The 24,248-nt window shown below is 40.3% G+C and overlaps 2 protein-coding genes across 3 annotated transcripts; one reads left to right on the forward strand and one right to left on the reverse strand.

Moving 5' to 3' along the window:
- Positions 1-763: 763 nt before the first annotated feature.
- Positions 764-16,719, reverse strand: washc4 (WASH complex subunit 4). Of its 2 annotated transcripts, none has more exons than XM_034141397.1 (33): positions 16,570-16,719; positions 15,781-15,920; positions 15,627-15,680; positions 15,465-15,530; positions 13,337-13,382; positions 13,162-13,229; positions 12,995-13,077; positions 12,742-12,784; positions 12,548-12,651; positions 12,126-12,246; positions 11,812-11,935; positions 11,599-11,726; positions 11,333-11,493; positions 11,113-11,239; positions 10,723-10,848; positions 10,532-10,639; positions 10,260-10,406; positions 10,100-10,179; positions 9,544-9,649; positions 9,158-9,274; positions 8,353-8,521; positions 7,598-7,752; positions 7,441-7,515; positions 5,696-5,800; positions 5,473-5,607; positions 4,976-5,084; positions 4,800-4,866; positions 4,489-4,575; positions 4,016-4,163; positions 3,448-3,544; positions 3,139-3,335; positions 2,050-2,146; positions 764-1,972 (listed from the first exon to the last, which is right to left on the reverse strand). In XM_034141397.1, the coding sequence occupies exons 1-33, from the start codon at positions 16,628-16,630 to the stop codon at positions 1,914-1,916; spliced, it is 3,510 nt and encodes a 1,169-aa protein (XP_033997288.1). In that variant the 5' UTR covers positions 16,631-16,719; the 3' UTR covers positions 764-1,913. The 2 variants fall into 2 exon arrangements, with proteins under 2 accessions (XP_033997288.1, XP_033997287.1); XM_034141396.1 differs by having other exon boundaries at positions 764-1,975.
- A 1,822-nt stretch (positions 16,720-18,541) lies between these two features.
- slc41a2a (solute carrier family 41 member 2a) lies at positions 18,542-24,026 on the forward strand. Its single transcript, XM_034141862.1, has 10 exons — positions 18,542-18,916; positions 19,156-19,263; positions 20,665-20,736; positions 20,893-21,037; positions 21,705-21,851; positions 22,089-22,236; positions 22,412-22,491; positions 23,374-23,505; positions 23,617-23,765; positions 23,850-24,026. Exons 1-10 carry the CDS (start codon positions 18,542-18,544, stop codon positions 24,024-24,026), a joined length of 1,533 nt encoding a protein of 510 aa, XP_033997753.1.
- Positions 24,027-24,248: the final 222 nt, after the last annotated feature.

The following is a 24,248-nucleotide window of genomic DNA, read 5'->3' on the forward strand; positions in this document are numbered from 1 at the left end:
TTTTCACAAATGTGGACACATTCTCGCAGAGGCTAAACCGCTACACGACTTTGCTCTGGAGCAAACAAAACACTTTCCAGTCTTTGTTACAATTTTGTAAGAAATGTGTACATTTTTGTTTCTTTGCATCACATAACTTAGTATATGTATGTACGAATGTGTATATATGATTGCTCTATATATATATATATATATGTGTGTGTATATGTGTATATATATATATGTATGTATATGTGTATATATATATATATGTGTATGTGTGTATATATATATATATATGTATATATAGGACATCTATTTTGAAAGAAATGTTGCCCTGCCTTTAACCTCGTTTTTATGAGGTGAGCATGGATGCAATATGTGGACGCAACAGGTAATTTCTGGATCTGCTGGACAGGGTGTCACTTGGCACTGCGGGCACTTACATCAAAATAATAATACAACATTAAAAATGTCATTTAAGGAAAGGCCTGATTCTAACCCAAAAAACAAACATGAAAATGTAAACATGGAGATCATCCCTTAAGTTTGGAGTAAAGCGCATCATAAGGGAGGTATTTCAATCCGAGCTGCTGAACAGCAGTGAACGGCAGCATTTCATAGGAAACGGAAACATTTGTAATTGAGGAGAAAAAAATAACCCAGACCAATCTTGTATTTTCTGAAGTCAAAGCTTCTTTTCTTTGTATTAAAGTAGAAAAGGCTTTCATGAAAAGCTGCGTGTGCGTGTGTTTTTGGTCTCTTAGGTAATTCGTAAAAATTGTCCAGTCAGTTATTTAATTTGCACATTACCGGCAAACATGTACCATTACGTTTTATATACTACACAGGTTAAACGTTTAGACTGGGAAACATTAGTTATGTTATCTGTGCTTTTACACATCTTAACTTTCATCGCAAACTCATTGAGAGACATTAAATTCTATTGAAAGTGCAAGTTTTATTTAGTCTTCAAAGACTAAGAAAGACATTTTCTCTTCAAGCAAGTCAATTCATAGAACGCCCTTTTAACTAAATGGTGGCCTCATTTTCCCATGTACCAAATGATAGATACAAAATTGGGAAATAAAAATGAAATTATAAACTTCCAGTGCTGCAGAGAAGTAATGAAACTTGTAACTATGCTACACTCACAGATCAAGAATCTTGTGCATTAAGATTATTATTTTAAAACTAATTATCGAAACAAGTATCCACAGTTTAGAAAGGCACATACACACTATAGTTCAGACAATGTATAAAATGGACAAAACAAAAACTAGCAGTAGACAAACATGGCACCCAAACGTGAGAAGATTATACATTGAAAACATTCTGAAGAGTCCTCGTCACTGAGCTATAATCTACAGAGGCATCAAGAACACAGCTGCCATTAAAAGCCATGGACATTCATTCACATTCAGTACATTGGACACAAAGAGTTGTAGCAAAGCTTTGAAATCAAAACAGATGCAAATTAGTCATTGATTGATTTCGTCTCTGATCAGCAGAGGACATACATACAGATGAGGCTTCTACTGTAGAAAAATAATCCAGTTAGTCCTGACTGGATGTATCAAAACGTGGGCAGAAGAAAGCCTTCACTTTACCTTGCACTTGTTGCACCGCCGTTTTTTCAAATTGCAGTCGCTTGCGTAAATGCTACAAATTCAAGAAGACATTTCAAAGCTGTTGGGATTTTACATTGATGTTTCTGTACAATGGAAACAAAATCACACTTCCTGCAGGAGCACATTCTCAAATGAAGATGATTGTTTTATCATGGAACGTTACCAATGTCTTTCAATTGTCTGTTTGTCCCTGAACTACACACACATTTCAGTGCAGTCCGCTACTGTAGATCTTCTCTTCCCACTTCCTCTTCTAGCCATGTCACAGTACTCAGGTTATGAGTCTGCTGTTAAGGGGGGGGGTCACTTTGATGCAGGGTCAGCGGGGGTCGATCCATCTGAAAGAGCTCCTGCTTTGGAAGCTACTTCAGTTAAAAGAATGACAAGTGAGTCATTGCATTATTAAAAGACTCCATTAATCATCTCTACAGCACCTAACCTTTATCTTTCCTCTCCTGAATCTCCTCGGCGGCGGTCTTGTCCGCTCTGAAGAAGATCCGGGCGCTGCTCAACGAGAAGTGGAGCAACTCGAACTCCTGAAGGGACAGGAAGACAAAGAGGTGAGAGGGAACCATGGTTCTACAACGGAGGTTGTCAGGTATAGACATAAGCAAATGTACTGAGTGAGGTTAAAGGGAAAGGTGTTCTAAACAAGCAGGAAGTTAGTGATTGTCGTATTCCCTGCTGATTTGTTTTATGGACAATGGTCAGCAGCTGGAGCAGCTTGAATGTAGCTCTTGAACGTAATTAAGGTACTTTACAACCCGTACCTGTAAATTGCATCAAAGTTAGTATTCCTACTCTGAGCCATAACTTAGTAAGATATAGATTCAGACACAATTTAACCTTTATAAATGTAAACTGACTCTTCCAGAGGATATACATGTAGCAAAGAGCTTCATTACCAGTAAGCCATATTAGGAAAGAGTCATATTAGCAATTAGCCAAATTAGCAAAGAGTCATGTTCACAATGAACCACATTAGCATAAAGCAACATTAGCGATTAGCCACAAATTGGTAACATTGCTTCCACTGCAAGATTGTCCAAATGACATAATGTGCATTGATTTAAATTATAATAAATCCTGATGGAAGTTCCACTTGTTTTGAAAAATGAATATACTTTTTGTCAGTTAACAAAACTTAGTAAGATATGAATTCAGACACAATTCAACCTTTTTAAATTTAGTTTGACTGACTCTTCCAGAGGATATAATTATCTCCTTTGTCTTTTATGAATAAGGTTCCATAAATCAGCTTCAAATCATAGAAAATACCCTCCTGAAATTGTCAGAAGCTGCCTGGGAATCATTACGTTTTTAAGTTTTCTTCAGCATCAAAGCCATCTTGTGACAGCAATCTGTACATCCATGGATAAACTACAAACAGGAAATGCCAACATCTAATCCAATTTGTAAAAAATGTAGGCAAAAACCCTGAGTCCATGGCAACATTATACTTCCTGTTTGAAACCTGAGTTAGATGGGGTTGTTGTGTCTCTTGGTTGACATGACACAGGGGCTGTACCTGAAGGTAGACGTCCAGCCTCTTCTGAGTGAGGTTCATAGTCTGCAGCAGCTTCTCGTCCTGGCTGGCAGACTGGACGTTCTGCTCCTTCACCACAGCGTTCATCTCTTTCTTGTACTTATCTCTGACCGCCTGGAACCAGTGCAGAGAGTCAAACTCCAGGTACTGGTCCAGCAGCTTCAGGATGTACGCCACGCCTGAGAGCGAGAGATACAGTGATTAAAGAGAGGAAATACAGAGGAAGTGAGCAGCCACAACGCAGCACAAGGCATGTTGTATAGCACACACTCATCCCTTAAGCCCACTCACCCATAGCAAAGCCATCGTCTGTGAAAGCAGCTCCAGTTTTGTTCTTCTTGTTGAGTTTCTCTTTGCAGCTGATGGAGTGCTCCACAAAATTCACCGCCTATGGGAGGGAGTTGTTTCATTTACTAAAAGTGCAGCATAGTTAAAAGTTAAAACACTGAATAGAGTATTCAACAAAAGTTGCGTGGCATGTTGTAGCAAAGAGCTTCATTACCATTAAGCCATATTAGGAAAGAGTCATATTAGCAATTAGCCAAATTAGCAAAGAGTCATGTTCGCAATTAACCACATTATCACAAAAAGCAACATTAGCGATTAGCCACAAATCGGTAACATTGCTTCCACTGCAAGATTGTCCAAATGACATAATGTGGATAGATTTAAATTATAATAAATTCTGACGGAAGCTCCGCTTGTTTTTAAAAATTGATATATTTTTGATATATATCAGTTCTCAATAACTAAACTTCAATTAAGACAAGAGGAGGAGGAAAGCTAAATAAAGGCTATTTAGCTTTCCTCCTCCTCTTTGCAAAAAAATACAAACATATTAGAAAGTCTTGTCACTGACCAGAGGCGGCACGATCATGTAGAAGTTCCTCAGGTGCATATTCTTGGCGCTGCGAAACTCAGGTGCAAACACCGCCACCAGCATCTTGAAGTACTCCGTCCCCTCGGCAGAGTTGCTGGTCAGATCTCCCAAAACTGAATCTAGGACACTAGAAGAAGAAGAAGACACACAATATTTACCTGTGCCTACCCCTTGTGTGTGAGGCATACCTTTAAAAAATGTTATAGCTGTGGCGCCCTCTGCAGGCAGAGGAGTGGAAATGCACTGAAAATATCTAGACAATATTTTGACTGGCGGACACATCTAAAGCACAGCCAAGTGTGTGCTTGACAGACATATTTAAATGAATTACACAATTGAACGCCCATTGGAGCTGATTCTCATTATCTTCATAAAATAGAAATAGGGTAATGCTAGACGAATTACATTTGAATTATAATGTGCATTTAAGCGCAAGTTTTCAAATGTCGTACCTAGCAGCTTTCTGGGTCTCCTCTGACAGCCCCTCCTCCTTCACCAGCTCCTCAAAGTTCACTATGTCCTCCAGGTCAGGGACAAACCTGGGGAGACACCAAACATGCTAGTGAGATATGACGGAAAACCCTTCACCGTACATGAGTTTAAATCAGATTTACCTAGTATTTATGTAAACATTAATGTATAGAGTTAATCACATTTATTTCAGAGACTTTCCGAAACATAGTTAACCATGGACCTTCATATTAACTTTGCCAGAGAGCACAAATATGTAGAAGCAGCACTCGAGACAGCTCTTTTTTTTTACCTGATAGCACTGCTGCAACAGTGGAGGCCTCCAGAGCGGATCATTCGCACATAGCCCATAGCGTTACCTAAAAGAAAACAGAGTATAAGTAAATTGGTGTTGGTTTACATGTATCTGTACCTGCATTTGATTATCTAAGATTATCTACCAAGGACAGATCAAAATGTATGTCTCACCAATCTGGCTGATGAGCTGTCTGAACTGGTCCAGGTAGCTCTGCCCGTCCGGAGTGATGCCCAGCTTCCTGATCCCGCGGTTAAACTTCTCCGCTCGCTCAAATGGATACTGCAATGGAAAACTATAGATGAAACAAGAGCTGGTGGAAGGGAGCAATGTTATTGTGCCTGGCAATGTGATAAAGAAATCACTTTTTAAAACTTGAAGAGGATTAGAGGGCCAATTGCTTCCAAGAACAGACAATCTAGAAAGGCCCCTGTTCCTGAGGCTGGCTTTTTCCGAAAGTCCGTGTCTGTTTATATGAAAACTTAACAAGCTCATTCGGCAGCTTCATTTAATCTGAACCTCTGGACTTCCGGCTGGGGCTTTACAACCATCCGACCAAACAAAAGCACAACATTTTCTGAAGAGTTCCACCGTGCAAAATTCAACATCTGTCCATTGTGCTTTGTTTGAGCGACTGATGTGGTGAAGAGGCGCTGAGCCCCTTCCTCACCTTCTGATCCGACTGGTCCTTCGTTTCTCTGAAGAAGCGGATGTCCTTGATGAGTCTGGACTTGATGTGCTCGTCGTACATAAACTGACTGAAGATGTAGAACTTCTTCCGCAGGAACTGGTAGGTGAAGTTGACCTGATGGAAGAAGAGAGGCAACAGGTGATGATCTGAGGGACACACAGACGGACTAAGACACACACTCCTGCCTTCCCTCTTAACTCACCGTGGTGTTCATGATGCCTGTGCCGTGGGTCCGGATGGAGTTGGCGATGTGACGGATGTTGATGGTGTTCAAGTGCTTGTTGTTACTGGCTTTCTCTATGAAGATCTGTTGGGATGAAAACACTGTAAACCAGGGGTGTCGAACTCAATTTCTTCACGGGCCACATTAGCATTATGGTTGCACTCAAAGGGCCGGTTGTAATTTCAAGACTATATAAATATACGTATATAAATATAGAATATATATAAAATAATGTATGATATTACATTATTGCCTCTGCTTTGGATTATTATCGGATAGGGCAGGGGTCGGCAACCCGCGGCTCCCGACCCGCATGCAGCTCTTTAAGCCCTCTGCTCTGGCTCCCTTGAGCTTAGACAAAAATAAGAAGAAAATCAAATACAAATATTTGTAGGACTATTTATATTTTGTTGCACGGTTGAAAATGTTTCGTATCTTGTATTTTGAGGTGATACTGCGACACATAAATAAAAAACAAAACGGTTTTAATTAGGTCAACTAAAATATGCGTCATATCCTGCTACGGTCCCGCGCCAGCGCCTTTTCTGGCAGGCGAATAACCTGACCCCCGGCTCGATGAGCGAACTATGGATAAATCAAAGAAAAGTATCGGAGGAACACAGAGGATTTAATTCTGCGTGGTTAGAGTTATCTGCTTTCACAGCAAACGATGCTGGCTTACCGGTATATTTGATATGTGGAGAGAAGTTCTCAAAGGTGCTGCAGCCTTTACGTATTGGAGGAAAAACACGGAAGAGGAAGACAGCTGACGATCTTCAGTCATAATTCAATCAGTTAACTCTTTTTAGGGTGCAGCTATATGTTTTATTTATTTCAAAGTGGGCCCATTTTAATTATATTCATTTTCTTCAAATGTGCAGAGGACTCCCCGAGTGCTGTGTTGATTTATTTAAAAGTAGGCCTGTGTATTTTTTTTTTTAATTCTCCTTATAAGAGTTCTTTGTTTCTTATTAGAGGTAAACAGTTTTATATAATGTAATAAATAATAAATGCAAAAAAACTGTAGTTTTTGTCTATGATGTAACAATATGCAACTTTATCAGCTATCAAGCTATCAAATATGTTTTGCGGCTCCAGACAAAAAAAATGTGTGGAAAATGGGGCAAAATGGCTCTTTTGGTCAAAAAGGTTGCAGACCCCTGGGATAGGGTAATAACTTCATAATTAACTACGTCTGAAAGCAGAAGTCTAAAGGCCCGGACACACCAGCCCGATTTTGGGAGTCAGAGGCCGTCAAAGGCAGTCGGGCATTCGCGGCGCCCTACTCAGGTTTGTGTGTCCCGCACCGTCGTCTCTTTACGGCACCTTCTCACACCTCCCGACGCCGATTCCACATGTTGAATCGGCCGCGGGAGGTATCTGATTGTCTGTTCACACTACCGCTGCCTGCTGGTAAGGACAGTTATTGCCACTCGTCGACTGAAGTATTTGCGGTGTGTTCGTAGGCGGGCGGCGTAGCGGGCGACGCAGCCGACGCAGCCGACGCAGGCGACGAAGCTGACGTAAAAGTCGGGACGCCTTCGGTACGCGTTCTTTGGTCTCAGGTGGGTCTGTAGCGGCCTTAAGGCAAATAATTGCCAGCCTCTTCAGTGCGCATGTCACAAAGTGAGATGCATTGTGGGACATGTAGTTTATGGGCAACGTGCTTCTGTAATGCGGCATGTAACCGTATAATAAACAAATTATATTCTATAAATCCATACCTGGTTGTTGAGGTTATAGAGGTAGCGTGACACAAAAACGTGAATGTTCCTCATGATTTCCAGAACGTCCAAACCCTAATAGAAAACACAGGGGATCGGTTAATACTTTGGATATAAACTCCACCTGTCATGATGTTCAGGCTGCAGCCACACCGACCTGCTCCAGAGTCTGGCTGGGCAGGTAGGCCTCCGTCATCGTGAGTCCATAGCGCTGCGTGGCGAGGTTTCTCATCTCACTGTAGGTGGCCCAGTCGTGCAGAGCCACAGTGGTTAGGTTGTAGAAGGTTTTATCCAGGTAGTGGGTCACATAGGCTGTACAGACGTTCAAATAAGATTAAGTCACTTTCTCAATTAGCATTATCTTACAGCAGGTGTCAACTTCAGACATGACATACAGTTCATTTTCTTGAACAGATTCAAGTGTATTTGTGCTGAATTATATACATTTTTTTAAGTATGGCTACAAAATGTGGATAACAGTGTTGAATAATGCGATTATGATATTGCTTATGAAAAAGTTAACTAAGTTATGTCTGCTGCTGTCAGTATACTGCCTAAATGCAAACATACCCTTCTTTAACAAATTGAAATGAACACAAATGGCACCATAAAAAAAAAAATAATTACACATTTTAAAGAACAGTTTTCTAAAGATACTCTTTCATCCAACTAAAAAAATAAGTGTTTTTGTAAAACTGACGTTGCTGCACTGAAACAGAAACAGCACTATCAAGCTGGCCACCTCAGCCAACATTCAATAATAATAATAATAAAACATTGAATGCATCTGAATTTTACATTAAATTAAAAAACTCATTCAAATAAGTGCAGTAGATGCTCTTAGGAAATGCCAAAGAGAACAGGACTGAAATATTATATGAGGGTACATGTATGGAAACTGTTTCTCTTCACCTTTGATGAGGATGAAGCGGTTGAAGAATCGGATGGGTTTGAGGGAGAAGAAGTGTGCCATGTCCTTCATGCCGACTTTGAAAGGGTTCCTGTCGTCCAGCTTCAGGTGTGTGTGGACAGAGAGACGCAGGTCCTTCTCTATCTCCTTACACAGCTTGTCCAGCAGGTGCTGCAATGACAATGTTGAAATAATCTATATTACTGTATATGATCATGTGTTTTAAGCCATGCTAGTGAGTTATTCATTTAGTTTACTTAAACGAGGCCCATCTATGTCTTCACCAGCAGTTGTATACATTAGCATGTGGGGTAACTGCTTAATAAGGTCATGAAATCTAGGATCATGTAAACTCTGAGGAGACAGAGGATGTAACATATATGACTGTATAAGGCTAGAACATGTCTGCCACGCATAAGGATGCAGCATATGACTTTATAAGGATAGAACATGTCTGCCACGTATGCTGTTTCAAGTGTATATAACGTGTAAGATTCTCTTGCTCTGTGGGGGCATTACACGATTCACTGCTTTGGAGCAAGGTAATGGGTCTCATTATAGAGCTGTACAGCAATATAATAATAAACTTCAACCATCTCTGTGTCTTTGTTTTATCGATTCCGCTTTGTCTTATTCTTTAATGTTGTGAGTGTTACATCGGATCCACGACAACAACAATGTACAAATGAAGGTTAATGACTCTACTGCAATGCTGGTGGTGTGTACACTTCTACACCACACTGTGTATTTCCTCTTCCTGCCTCTACCATACACATTTCATCTGGTTCCTCTATTTCGACCTCTCACCTCGTTGAACACGTCCATGATCTCCTTGTCGTAGCTCTCCAGGAGCTGGTCACATGATTCCATGTGTTTGGCGTGCAACATGGAGGGCACACTGTCCCTCAGAGCGCTGAACATGTACTGCTCCGGCCAATCAAAGACAGCATCCAGGAAGGCAGAAAAACAGAGCAACCAATCAAACACAGAAACTAACATTCAAAAGCATAAACATAGAGATAACAGTTGATATACCTTTGTAGATCATTAATGGTCTTTGTATCTGCTAAACCAGTAAATCCAACTTTCAAAACTCAAGGAGAAAGTTAGGTTTCCCCATAATTGATTTAAAAAAGGATCTTTTGGGATCTTGCAGACATGATTAGAAGTCTCGCTCTTGTCTGTCTGCTTACGTGTATTCGTGCTGCGTCCACGGCTTTTTCGTACACATCATCGAGGTAGATAGGGAACACAGCTCGGTGCCAGTAAAGGAAACTACAGTCACACTGCAGCTTCACCCTGAGGAAGAAACAAAAACAGTCCCTAAGTACGCCTAAAGTAGGTCAAAGAAAATATCAATTGGCTGACAAGTCCAAAATTAGCAGCCACCAAGTATCAGATGACTGCAAGACTGTTTCACTAGATAATCGATGACAGTCAGCTGCCAAAGCGATTAATGGGTACTTTGAGGTGTCAGCATCTTCATGATTTGGTTTTATAAAGAGCTTGCCTTGAGCCTTTTCTCAAAGCTACTAGGTGGTTTAGCTCATTTCCTACGAGACATCACAAAACACCAAATTGCTGACTATGAAATGAGATGTTGTAAAGCTGTCACACAAAGCAGCAGCATCTAAACTTTAAAAGTTGTCTTTCTGCCTGGAGGGTTAAACAATTGTCTAGCTCTTGGCACAAGGAGCAAAAACAGATTGAAATGTTGTTCAACTCATTTTGAAAGAAGAAAAAGCCCACCTCTCACTCAGCTCGCTGATCAGATCCAGCTTCTTCAACACGAGCTGCAGTGGAAGCAGCTCCTCATCTTTGAACGTTTTCTAAAAGAAAGCAGATGTTTTTCGATATTAAGCAAAGGAAAGTTTTGTATCCAATTAACCACCAACTTATCCCAACGTACCAGCTGCGTGCCGACACACAGTGCCAGAGACACCACGAGGCGCCGCTCCTTCGTGCTGGGTCCACTCAGAGCATTTTCTGCCATCACCAGAGAGGACAGCACATCCAGCCGCTGCTCACTGTACTTCTTATCTGAGATCACCCTTTTCTTCAGGGAATAAATACACAAAGTTAGTCCTCTAGTTAGAAAAATATAAACATTCCACTCACGTCACAACTGCATAAACTCCTCCTGTCAATAACAAGTAAATAATTGAGTGTGTTTTTCATTACCTTGGCGTTGCCGATGGAGTTGAGGGCCTGCGACTGCAGCTGCTGAGTGATGTGAGAAACAGAGTCTGCTACAACCATGGAGCGCCTGTGAAACGTGTGCTCCACAGCCTGAGAGGAGCCACACATCACATGAGCTTATTAGTTTCAATCAAACTGACAAGGCACTGGTGGGAAAACAGGAACACACTCACCTTGAGCAACTCCACCAGTCGACACAGAGCTTTGACAGAAGTCTTGGTCATGGGCCGCTGCATCGACATGTACATGTTCATGGTGGTTTTGATGATGGTGCCAATGCTGTATGCATACAGAATGCCCTGTGATGAACAGGAAGCGCAGAGGGAACTGTTAGTTAAGTAGTACAAGAAAAGTGTTGTTTTTACATAATAATATGTGGTCAGTTTATCATATTACAGACAAGTACTTATATCACTGAAGCTTAGAGACAGGTATTTGGTTGTTCTTTGAGGATAATACATGTATATTCTGAGCATTTGCAGCAGAATTTCAAAGTGTAAAATGTGAATGCCATGTTACCCTCTGTGGTCCAGCTGAGCCTTGTTAATACTGTCAGCTCTTACCTGTACAAACACATTGCACCTGCTGTTCAGGTCTTCTGCCAACTTGTCACTTTTATGCTCCTTGGATATGATGGACTCCATCTTCATCATCCAGGAAGTTACAAACACGTAGTAGGACTGCACATCCCTGAAGAGAAGAGACAACAGTAACAATCAGATTCTACAAATAGAAAAAACTGAATAAACCAAAAAAGAAACACTTTTTTTTGTTGCAACTAACTTTGTTAGTGTCACAGCTCTTTGCTGCAGGTAGGCGTCTCTCTGCGCTCTGATGGCCTGTAGACTCTTCTTATCCATCAGCTTAGCTGCAGCTGGGACTTTAGCGATGAGGAAAGTGTCGGGAAACCAGATGATGTTAGCAGTAAGAGTGACAGCTGGAACCTAGAGGAAGGGACACACACACACACATTAATGAGATATTTAAAAAATAAATAAACAGAAGATGAGGCAGTCGGATAGAGAACAGAGGCAAGAACCCATAACTACCTTTTTACAAACATCCAGCAACGCCTTGTAGAACTTTTTGTCGACACTCCTGAAGATGTGAAAGTGAAGCACAAAGAGGCCACAGACACCTGCATACTTATCCCTCTGGTCAATCTCTGAAGGTTCCCCTGAAAACAACAAAGGCACACAGACATAAAACACTGGAAGCTGCAGGAAAGCGCAAACCAGTTAATCCTGAGAAGAGAAACTGACCAATTTTGGACTCAATATTGGTGAATATGGTGCGGATGTTGAAGGCAAACTCCTCTGCAAAGGCACTGTTTTTGGCAACAGATACTCCTTCCCCCGGATCGTCGAATCTCTGCTCCACACAGGCCTGTCAGACAGTAGCAAAAACCATGTTTTCAATGCCCCTCAGAGGACCTCAACACAATATTAGACTTAAAATGATCTATGCTCACAATGGAATTTGCATATAAGCACAAACTTGGAACCACCAACTTTTCAGCAAAGTCCTAAGACAATGAATTCTACATCATAATCAAGGCCTGAAACAGTGGAGTCACCTGCAGTATCATGCCATCCAGCATCTGTCCCTCGAGCTTGAGCAGCAGCTTCTCGAATGGTTTCAGTTTCTCTTCAGGAATGGAAAATTTCCCAGGGTTATGGTGCACAGATTTCAACAACCTATAACCAACAGGAGGATGTAATTACAGAGGACTTCATCCTAAATCATACATTAAACACAAGTATGTAAACGTTTATCATACACATACACTCATTTCTGGTTTAAAGACCAGGTATCATAAATATAAATGTGTCTTAGATCAAATCAATGCACGTATATTTAAGTCAAATTCAAAAGAACAACTTAACTAAAGCCACTGAGAGCCGTCCTCAATGGTCATCCAGATACATTCAAATTTGACATGGAATATTGGGAATTTCAGGGCCTTTCTTATTGGTTGCCATAACTGTGTGTGTTTACCTTTTATACATCTTCCAGTGATCTTTTAGTGTGCCGTGATTTTCCATTATCTCATCGAGTGTGAGCAGAACCACTAATAACTCCCCGAGGTGTTCGTACACTGTCTGCAGAGGGGAAATCAAACAGACATGGTACAAATATTTAGAGATTGAGATACAGAGATGGAGAATTTGTTTTAAAAATCTGAAACCCACCTGAAAATGGACACCTGACGACTCAATGATTTTTGTTGCACCCCTGAAATATGAGAGACATGCTTTGTATCATTTGTTTGACATTGTAACAGAGCCAAAGATGCAATAAGCACAACAACGCATTCTGTTTGTTGTTTGTTTCTCTGCTGCATGTGAAGTGCACAAAGGCTCTTTTGACGACGTGGGTACTCGAGCCATTTCAACAAGAACAGTACGTTGACTGTGAATACTTGCTACAGTTGAAGGATCTTACTTGTTGCTGTTGTAGAGGGCAGCCAGCTGATGAACAATGTTGACCACCACTTCATAACATCTTGTCACAAAACAGGAAAGTTCCTACCAATGGACAAAGCGAACAACTATCAGTGTTTCTGGATTTCAATAAAATACAAGTGACGACATAAATGATCCATTATCTACCTGAAGGAATGAGATAAATCTGCCCATCTGTATCTGGGACTCTCCTTCAACAACGCTGGTATCAGACACTGTAACACAAAATAATGTATACGTTTTATAATAATTTAATCAACAATTACTGAGTAACCCTTAGATTACATCTAGTGTAAAAGTAGATATTAATTGCTGACATTACCTCCCTCTCCATAGTACAATAAGCCATTGTAGAACTTGGTTTCTGCCTGCAGGGGGAAATAAATTAAGGCCACAGAATCAGAATTTGTATCTCACAGCACATCACAGACAATAGTTTGAAGAGATTTATTTAGACCTCTATGACTGGGTCACCGTTTTGTTTATGACATACACAAGCAGTGATGTGATACACAATCCTGCCATTGGTGTCACACTATTCCACTAATCAGCAAGTAGCGTTCACACGCCAAGATATGCAGTAATACGCAAGATGACTGCAAGCTAGTAAACATGGATGCAAACAATGCTATGATTCTTTATTTATGATAGACTCATTTTCAAGTAAACACATGCGTTTTGGGTTTCTCCAATCACATGTTTACATTACGCGTTAATGTTCAAGAAACTAATTACATTTAAATTAGGTTTCTCATACTTTGTGTCTGAATGTAGCTGTATTCTGATATGGAGATTGTGGTATTACTGTTTTAATAAAGTAATCATTAACTTTGAAATGTTACTTTTAACAAATGGTATCCTGAGGTGTTTAGGTTGAAGTGTTTTATGACACTGCAGGAGGAGAAGGGAGAAAAAACCAGATTGACCTGAGGCCTGTACTACGAAGCCGGATTTTCCTAACCTGGATATGTTTGAGTTAGCCGGTTGGCCCAATCCAAAACATACGCGCTCTTGCTAAACTGTACTACGATGCTGGTTATCAAGTGGATCGCTCAAGCCAGCCGTGTCCTATCTAGTTAGGTGCGCGTTCACATGAAAGGGGTGGTATTTGGAGCATTCGACCAATCTCAAACATGGACAAGCGTCAAATATGAAGAAGTTAAACTTTAAACATCCATGACTTAAACACTTTATCCAGGATAAAAGCCACATAGCTGCACCTGCAAGGTGAATACAGCTGGTAAAAGAAAAAGCGTTTGAATGCGTACATTAACAGGTTTATGAAATCACTGCCCCGTCCAAGACACGAGTGGATCTGACTTTAATTAGGAGAATTTGACTCGAGTGTTTCGTCAACTTAATGTGTTGCTTAAAATAATACTTCTGCATACAGTATGTGACACTGTGAGTGTTGCACGGCCAGATACGGTTCAAGAAGCTGACTCAAAAAAGGAAATATATGATACATTATGATGTGATATGATATGAATGATAATGGGACACATCGACGTCTGCACTCACAGTGCCGCGGACTGTACTTAATGTTACTCTGATCCGGTTACTCATGTTGTGGCAGATATTTAAGTAAGCTTTCTTAACGCTAATGTTATAATAGTCAGATTGCTCTGAAGATGGGAGGGGATATTCTATTCATTTTCACGTTCACACAGTCAGTTGATTTTGGCCGGCCGTCTTTCCTGCAACGGCAGTTTTTCTGTATTTCCTCTATCCTGTAATATGACTTGATCGCTTTAAACTCCGCACACGGAGCTCTGATTGGTCAGCAGGCGGTGCTTTCACTGAGTTGATCTCTTAGCCTGCAACCTAACCTCCTCCCGAGGAGGTTAGCCGCTCAGCATAAGTTACCATGGAGATCTAGCCCGCTAAAAAGAGAACCAGCGTCGTAGGACCGGAAAGCCCGAGTTTTCCCTGAAGTCAGCCGGCTAAGCGAAAATCCGGCTTCGTAGTACAGGCCTCTGGTGTTATCAGGTCATCCTCTTGCGTAAATCCCCCGGCCCAAAAGGTGTTTTACAACCTGTAACTGTTTATTCTTGCTCTCTACTCTTTAAAATGCTGTCTGTTTCTCACTGAAGGGGGTTCACTCAACAGCCTTTAGAAAGCAACTGATTTTAAGTTGCAACAACGTTCCAGTCTGCTCTAATTGGTCAGAGTGTCTGTGTATCTGTGCACACGCCATCTGCATTGCCACTTTTTACCCATGTATTGTATAGTTGTGAGATCAAAACTTCTCATTTAAAAAACTGTTTCTTAATATGAGATGTGTAAAACTTGTTACTTTCACAATATGAATGTAGCACCTGGGCCTGCTTTGAAATCAAAAGACATAAGCGTTCATTGTTTACATAATGGGACCTTCAACCAATAGCAGACAGACACAAACCAAACTAATTTCACAATAGCACAGAGTGAAGTGTTCTGAGCAGGCTTACCTCATACTTGAGCTTCTTTACTTCACTACAGAGAGCAGCATATACTGTGATGACTTTGTTCAGAACCTGCACACAATGGAAGCAATATTAGCCATATCTAAACAAGTACAATTGTGTAGATAAGTGTCTTGAAAACTAAAGATTATGTGTGTTTCTATTTACCTTGTTGTCTGTTTTAATTAACTCCAATAAAGATGATTGCTCGTACGGGAGAAGCTGAAAGAGAGTAGAACGGAAGGAAGATGTGTGTAAATTGAGAAAGCACAATGTCAGTGTTTTCAGGTTGATGTACAAGTACTAGTGTTTGATGTTTTACCTTCAGGGCGATGGGGTCCAGAGTGAAATCCCACACATCTCCTATGGAGTCATCCAGTGCTTCCTCAATACCCCTCAGCTGGGAGGTGTAGTCCTCCAGAAACTTGCTGTAGTTCTTGAGTTGAACCTCTGTGTGTATTTCTGTAGGGTGGAGGGTTTGATCAAGTACACTGCAGCAGACTATTCACTGTGATTTAAACACCAATGTTGTTACAGCTAGATTAGGGTAAATGTCCATTAATGCTTGCTCAAATGTGAACGTAAATGTCTCATTCGAGAAATAGATGCACAATCCTATCCAAAACAATTTCCTATCTGTGGGGGGCACTGCATATTAACCGCAGGACACCTTACACACAAATAAATAAAACCCTACCATTGTCCATGTTGTTTTCTAGGAGGAAGTTAGTTTCCACTATTTTTGCAGTGTTTACTATGAGCCACTGTCAAAATTGCCCAAGTGTCATTAGGCTGTCAGACTGATCAGCTGTTAGCAATGTGACTGATAGCCGTGAATAACGTTAAATAACTTTCCTTTACCTAATTTTACACATTTACTTTTACATATCAACTGCAACCAGCACACTACGCGTTCAAGTATAGCAAATAATATAGAAATCATTTCAGAAGGTTTCCATTTTACGAGCATTTGTTTGCAATTGACAGTAGGAGTTGTTCCGTGCCAGCAAATAGACGGAGCCCAGTGGCTAAGCGTATAGCTAGCAGCGTAAGCTAGCACTGGAGGCTAGTTAAGTTTAGCACGTCGCTATTTATACAGGACTTTACTTACTTTGTGAACCGTCGTCAAAACGGTCAAATTCCCAGTCAGGGGCGATGGTTTCTACTGCCATAATGCAAAACTCGGTGACCCAAAACACTGCTGTTAAAGAGTGTTGCTTCACGGTCCCATGATGGGTCTCATGATTTTGTGAATGGTTGCTAGTGCTCATGGGAAATGGAGTCCAGCAGACATGTCACTCGACAGACAGATAGACAAATAGACAGATAGACAGATAGACAGACAGATAGATAAAATAGATAGATAGATAGATAGACCCTGTATGTCAAGGGTCAAATAAACACTCCATGTGATAAAACAACATAACAATTACATGGTCACAGCAGGCCAATATTGGACAGCTCCTAACAAATAACTGTTAAATATGTGTGTATCCTGCTGCCTGTCCACTGCCAACGTATTTGAATATGCCTACTGAAAATGTTAGAGGGGGGTTAGAGAGAGATATGCAGTGTGTGTATGTGTGATTGAGAAGGGGGAGTTGGGCTAAAGTCACACTGAAGACTCAGCTACTATTTAGTGGACGACAGAGTCGACAAGGAAGAGTCACGGTTAGCAGTGCAGTGAGAGAACAGATGACTCTTCTCCTCGTATGGTTCAAAAATAAGGGTAAGGCCCTTTTTTGTTTCATTTATTCGTTTATTTATCTAACTATTTTCTACATTTTGTTCATACTATCGAATTGAAATATATAAAAACACATATTGACACATTGATTGTAGAAGTATGTGTGATTAGCAGATATGCTAAAGAGGCACATACACACCAAAATAAACTCAGCATTAAAAATTGATTTGGTATGCAAATTGAAACTTTTTTTTATTCCTAGTACTTATTTTGTACTTAAACCTTTGATTGTGATCTTGAAGATGATTAGCTCGACTGTAGAAATCCTTTCATACAGTTTGTTTGATGCACCATTCATTGAGATTCCCTCGTGAATCTGCAGATTTGTGAGCACAATATTCCTTTCAGATAACTTAGGCTGCTTAAGGTTCAAGGTTCAAGGTTCTTTATTTTGTCATACGAACATAGCTACAGTGTAGTTATGCCGATGAAAATCTTAGGTCACAGGCTTCTCCAACAGTGCAACACAATAACACAGATAAACAGAAAAATATAGTGAACCATGTTAAAAGCAAACGGCAAAAAGTAAATAAACACAAACAAAATATGAAAAAGGGCAAAGTTGGAGAGGAGCCAAAAGACAATGCGGCCATCTTTCACTGGCGCATTATATCTTAGCCTCAAAGGATGAAATATGGTCTTGGTTCATAATAGTTAGGTTCTTGTTACCTTTTCTAGCAATTGTTGATGGTCAAGTTGACCATGAATATATAACATGACACAATGATGTTTCTCAATCATAATGTTGGTTTCTTTACTTCTTTAGCAGTCATTTTAATAAGATTTATCTAAAGAGGTTGTCATGTTTTTTAGGATAAAACGTGTTGTTCAGGGTAATGTTGATGCATTCTGATAAACAGTTGAAGCTTGTTGATAGGAAAATGATTGACAGTTACATATTTTGGATATTTTCTCGCTCTCAATTCGATAACCTCAGTTGCTTAGTACCTGGTCATCTCTTAGGAATTCCAAATCTAGAGCTTTGTCCTCCCAAACAATGCTGCCTCAGTGTTGCTGATGAGAACAGGCATGAAGAATGATAATGCAGCAATCTGTGCCATCAGATGACCCTGACACAGCCAAGCTTTCCACATGCCAAAGTTGCACACTTGATTTTTCATGGAAATTAAATGTGTGGTACACAACTTTATAACTAAATGCTGAGCTTCTGAATCAACTTATACAGCTTTTGAACCAGTTTTTTCTTGCTGTTTTATTTCTTCTTACTTTTGGTGTTTCTCTTATCCTTTTAGGACCGCTCTGACCAGTGTTGGTGCCACTGTTTCTCAGTTTGCAGAAGCCTCAGGAGTAGCAAGCATCCTGCCAGCTTTACACCATGGTTGTCCCTGAGTCACACAATGACAAACTGTCCCCAAATGGCTCTGTGGGCAGAGGCACCATCCCACAGTACGGATCCTACCCATCTGCATCTCAAAACTCTGGAAGTCCACAACGTTTTATCTCTAATGGGAGTATTTCAACAATCAGCCCAAGTATCCATCATGATCCAGAGTACACTGAGACGGACTTTCTGCTCCCGAGTAAACTCTACGGTAGATCAACGCTCAGTAGATCCACGAGTGCAAAGGATGCGGGTGGCCCCGTTCCACCTGCTGAGTCCCTCCGCTCCATGCTGCTTCAGATCCTGGTGCCTTTTCTGCTGGCCGGGCTTGGGACTATCTGTGCTGGGATGCTGCTTGAAGTGGTGCAGGTGGGTAAACAAAGTAAAGGAGATGTGGTTTACAGTAAAAAGAGGTCATAATTGCTTGGCTTTACAAAATGTGGAAGCTAAATTGTAGAGATTGTATAAAGAACACATTCTAATTTTGCCAGAACATTTTAATTGAATTGTTATGTTTTTTTATTATCCTAGGTGTAAATGAAGATGATTTATTGTGTGTTTGTGGTGTTGTTATTGGTTCATCCATATTACGTTTGTTTTCATGGCAGAGCTGGGACGTGTTCCAGGAAATCACAGAACTTTTTATCCTGGTCCCTGCAGTGTTAGGCATGAAGGGTAACCTGGAAATGACTTTAGCCTCGAGACTCTCCACTGCTGTAAGTGTGAATTTTAACACACACACACACACACACACACACACACACACACACACACACACACACACACACACACACACACACACACACACACACACACACACACACACACACACACACACACACTGTAATTGAATCCATTCCTGTTTACCATGATGTACACAAAAAGGGACTTTTTTTTTTGTCTATATTCTTTATTTGATATATAATTACTAATAAACAACGAGATTTAGAACATTACATACACTATTAAATACCAAAAACCAATGCAATACAAAATATGAAATGTAAAGAAATTAGCAACAGCGTTGGAGGTAAACAAACATAAATGGATAACAGGGTAAGTTAGACCTCTTTCTCCGAATTATATGTTTGCCTCTTGCACCATGGATTTTCTCTCCTCGTGTGAAACTCCTCACAGAGCTGTGAAGACCACGGCAGCACATCAACTCACACAATGTCCCGCAGGACAAGTTGATAATAACAATAGTCCAACCTAAACATAAACTGAAAATATGTTTTCTTGGAAGGGAAAGAATATGATGATCAAATAATGTTTGTTTTTAACAGCTGTGTAATATGGCTCCATTACTTTCGAAAAAAATTAAACACATTGATGAACAACACTGTTGCACAGGATAAGACTTTCATTCATTGGGATAAAAATAGGATGTTTTTATTCAATTCCGTTCTTGTGACGTTGATGCTTTTAAGTGCCTTAAGTTTGGAAACCTTTGTAGGTGAAAATAGTCTCAAGAAAGACACTTTTTACTCTGGTTGCTGTTTCATTTTATAAAAACAGCAGCTTTTAAACATGTCCATCTTTAGTAGGAACCACTTAGCGGAGGGATGTTGAAAAGTAATGACAGAATAGTAACAGGTTGGCCTTCGTGTTTCATTGAAGTTATTCTCAATGTATGTTAACAAATAATCCCTGCATAGTTTGATTGTATGTTGAAATGTATGTATGCTTGTGCAATTTAATTATATATTTATTTTCTCAGTCTTTTATCCGTTTTTATGCTTTTGTTGAATACGGGCCATATGTACTCGTAATAGATATAGTCGATTAAACAAAGCCCAAAAGCGTTCTTTTTCATTGCTCACAAGGAATCTAACAATGTATTTGTTTATAGTATTTCTATTTATAATTGGATGTTTAAGTTGGATGTTACTGGAGTAGAAATTATTCACAGTTGTTGTTGATTCTGTTGTTTTAGCTGATGTTGTAACATTATAAACAATATTCATCCATTCATTCTTGACTTTGGAAAAACCAGTTGACAAAGAAATCAAATCCATCCATAGCTCTTCTGAAGCGTTTATTTATATCCCATGATCTTCATAAGCAAATCGAGTCTATCAAGTTTTTTATGTATCAACCACATCTCATGTTTTCAGGTGAATGCAGGAAAAATGGAGTCCACCAGAGAAAAGTGGATGTTGATCATGGGGAACTTGGCGCTGAAGCAGGTACCTTATTTTCTTTCGGCTACAGCCGCTTTGTGATAAACTGTATCTATTTTGTCTGTCAAAAAACGTCCTTGTATCATACTTGATTATTTCCCTCATGTTATTGCAATCTAACAAGTGTTGTGGGTATTTCTAACGTGCTCCCTCATTTGACAGCTTCAGGCCACAGTGCTCGGGCTGTTAGCCTCTTTGATGGCGACTGTGTTGGGCTGGATGGCAGAAGGACAGATGCCTCTACATCACATAATGCTCCTGTGTTCTGCCAGTGTTTCTACCACCTTCTTTGCTTCATTGCTGCAAGGTAACAACACAATCTGCCGTACCATTGAAACACCATCACAATCCATCTGTTCAAATCTTCTCTGCTTCACCCTTGACCTCAATCAATTCAGCTCAATGATTCATACATTATACAATGACAGGTGCTGACCTATGAAATCCATTGTGTCCTGTGTTTTGGTCCAGCGGCTTGAAAGAACTGCACCATCTCAGGAAATTGACTATTTATCTTGAAAAGAGCTGCTTTTCATGATGGACATTATGCTAAGAATGGGAGAATAAACAGAGGGAGTGTGGAGAGTCGCATCTAAGAAATTTAAAACAATTGTAGAAAAGTTGTACAACTTTTGGGGACACAATGTCCTTTTATTAAACAACAATTTGAATTGTAGCACATGCTAATCACAAGCTCAGTGCCACATATGCAGATGTTTAGCTATAAATTGGGGCCTGCATTCACACAAGGTACTCATTCTTTCCTCTGCTGCCCCTACATCACTTTTATTTTCTTAACAATTAACATTGAAAATAAATAAATAATAATAATATAATAAAATTAAATGTTTAGGGCCCTTTTAGTTCCATACAGGTTGAAATGAAAACATTTTTCCCACAGAATGAATGCCTTCCGTACCGATCCCATGTCACCTCATAAACTACGATTTTACATTGTTTTTATCCGTCTGTAGGTATTATTATGGTGGGAGTGATCCTTGGCTCCATGCGGATGGGAATCAACCCTGATAACGTGGCCACACCGATGGCTGCCAGTTTTGGAGATCTCATCACTCTTGCCTTGCTGGCCTGCTTCAGTCAGTGGTTCTTCTCCCTCATAGGTAAAAACAACAAGGACAACAAGGTGTCTATTTAAATCTGAATAACATACACCAGAACATTGTGGAATAATACTATACATTGGACACCCATGGATCAGAGGTCATGTAATTTTACTGTTGGCCAACAGATGGTACTCATGATCCTGGAACCAACTCATCCATAAGGATCATGAACCTAACAAAAACTGAATCCTTGTTGCAAATACAGGTATAGATAATGAGTTTTTGTCTTGACAGAGCTGTATCCCTACGTGTTGTACCTGGTGGATATGTTATTTTTATGCCTGATTCCTCTTTGGGTGGTCCTCTCCTCCAAACATCCAGCCAGTCAGCTCCTGCTCCGCACGGGCTGGGAACCAATCATAACAGCTATGGTCATCAGCAGGTACTGACCCTAGTCTTTACTGATCTTTCAGAAAGCATGCATATTGAAGACTAGTTAACTATCTTTGTTTAGTTGTGGATTCCCAAAGTTTTACATTCAGTAAATGATTAGTTAGTTTGTCAAAATGTAGAACTTTATAAGGAGGAATGCATGTTTTTGTCGGTCTTTCTTTTAGTATTGGAGGACTTATTCTGGACAAGGCTGTATCCGATCCAAACCTGGCAGGAATCATAGTTTATGCACCAGTCATAAATGGTGAGTCACCCTCTTTTGGAAGGGCATATTGGCCTGAACTCGAGTATGTGAGAAGTAGGGATCTCTTTCCTTTTCTCCCCGAGGTCCCTTGTTGACCTGTCTGCGACTGCTGAGTTGATTTAAGACACGGATCCAACCAAAATAGCAAGGTCTAACCTTTACCAGTCCCGCCGAAACAGGCTAACCAAGTATCAATACTCAACATTATAAGCCATTTAATGATTACCTGGAAAGGGGGAGAATATGTATATGAGATGTTCATTGTGTAAAAACTGCTTGTGGTGCTCAAAGTGCCACAAGCAGTATTATTGATCTCAGGAGAGCCTATATAACACTGTGCAACTTTAACTTAAATTGCTAGATTGATAAATAGCACTAAAGGTAAGAGCAAACTTATTTTAATACAAACGTGCCATGATCAGCTCCATCTGTTAAATAGATTTGAAAAAAAGTATTGAATCCAGCTGTTTCTCTGAGATCTGTTGGTCTGCCCCTCCCCCTGTCTGGTATTTTCATTCTCTGCGCCGGATGTTGATGCCCCAACCCCCCTCTGGAGAACTGCCTCTAGACACATTTTTCCACCCCCAATCAATGTGACTATTTGTATTTTAATTGTGAAATTCCTTCTGCCGATGCATGCGTTATGGAGATGGATGTTTTCATCAAGATTTGCAGCTGCCAAACACACCATTGAACCACCTTGAATCTATCAAGAAATGTTCTTAAATTAGAATTTTGGAGGTGAAGTCGCTGGGAACTATGTCAATTTACAAATCAAAGTCAGTCTACAGGAAGTACTAATGTATAATGTAAAATATATCCCTTTGTTGTAGTTGCTGTGTGAAGTCAGATGAGTGCTCTCTACATTGTCTTTCTTTTCAGGTATTGGAGGGAACCTCGTCTCCATTCAGGCCAGTCGCATTTCCACTAATCTGCATTTGAATTACTCACATAAAGAGGTACCTGAGGACCGTAAAGGCTGTTTTAGCCCTTGCCGCACTTTCTTTGGTTCAGGTAAAGATCGATTTTTTATTTAAATAACATACACACACACGCACCTTATAGGTAGACAGTGAAGGGAGCACACACTTACACACTCTCTGATGTTTATCTTTGTCATGGCAGGAGCAAACCATCGATGTGCTCAGGTTCTTCTTCTTCTGGTGATCCCCGGTCAGATCGTATTCTTACACGCTATCCACCTTTTAAAAGGAGGCCACACTTTGCCCAGTGCTCTCTTCACTGTTGCCTTCTTGTCTGCTTCCCTGATTCAGGTGAGTCACAAGTAACACATGTTGTCATTTTTCCTCTGCACACTTAATCACTGTTTCACAACACCACTTTTGTCCATCTCTCAGGTCTTCTGCCTGCTTTGCATAGCAGACTGTATGGTCCACTTCCTGTGGCGTCAGGGTAAAGACCCCGACAGTTACTCAATACCCTACCTCACAGCCCTTGGAGACCTACTAGGCACAGTTCTCCTCTCTCTAGCCTTTGTCCTGCTGTGGTACGTTGGTGACTCAGGCATTGTATAGGTTCAAAGAAAGGAACATTTTGCAACAAAAATGCACTTATTTCAAAGAGATAACAAATAGAAATGACAAAGTAACTGAACATTTTCAGCAAAGACAGTCATCTATTTATTCTTTACATTTTGTTTCACTTTGTCATAAGTATCCAACTAACAGATTTAACAAATGTGGTATTTTTTCACGTCAATTTATAATCCTCAATCTGCCGGCTTCCTGACAACATTG

The sequence above is a fragment of the Trematomus bernacchii genome, unplaced genomic scaffold, assembly GCF_902827165.1.
Source record: "Trematomus bernacchii unplaced genomic scaffold, fTreBer1.1, whole genome shotgun sequence".
NCBI classification, from domain to species: domain Eukaryota; kingdom Metazoa; phylum Chordata; class Actinopteri; order Perciformes; family Nototheniidae; genus Trematomus; species Trematomus bernacchii.

What these genes read in the sequence shown, in the direction of transcription:
- washc4 (XM_034141396.1), bottom strand. Translation starts at nt 16,630, where the DNA reads ATGGCAGTAGAAACCATCGCCCCTGACTGGGAATTTGACCGTTTTGAC. An exon ending in GGTGCAATGTGTTTGTACAG is followed by an intron (nt 10,849 to 11,112) that starts GTAAGAGCTGAC and finishes TGTTCATCACAG; the next exon opens with GGCATTCTGTATGCATACAG. An exon ending in TGTTGCAGCAGTGCTATCAG is followed by an intron (nt 4,576 to 4,799) that starts GTAAAAAAAAAG and finishes GTGTCTCCCCAG; the next exon opens with GTTTGTCCCTGACCTGGAGG.
- slc41a2a (XM_034141862.1), top strand. Translation starts at nt 18,542, where the DNA reads ATGGTTGTCCCTGAGTCACACAATGACAAACTGTCCCCAAATGGCTCT. An exon ending in CCTCGAGACTCTCCACTGCT is followed by an intron (nt 19,264 to 20,664) that starts GTAAGTGTGAAT and finishes TCATGTTTTCAG; the next exon opens with GTGAATGCAGGAAAAATGGA. An exon ending in TTATGCACCAGTCATAAATG is followed by an intron (nt 22,492 to 23,373) that starts GTGAGTCACCCT and finishes CTTTCTTTTCAG; the next exon opens with GTATTGGAGGGAACCTCGTC.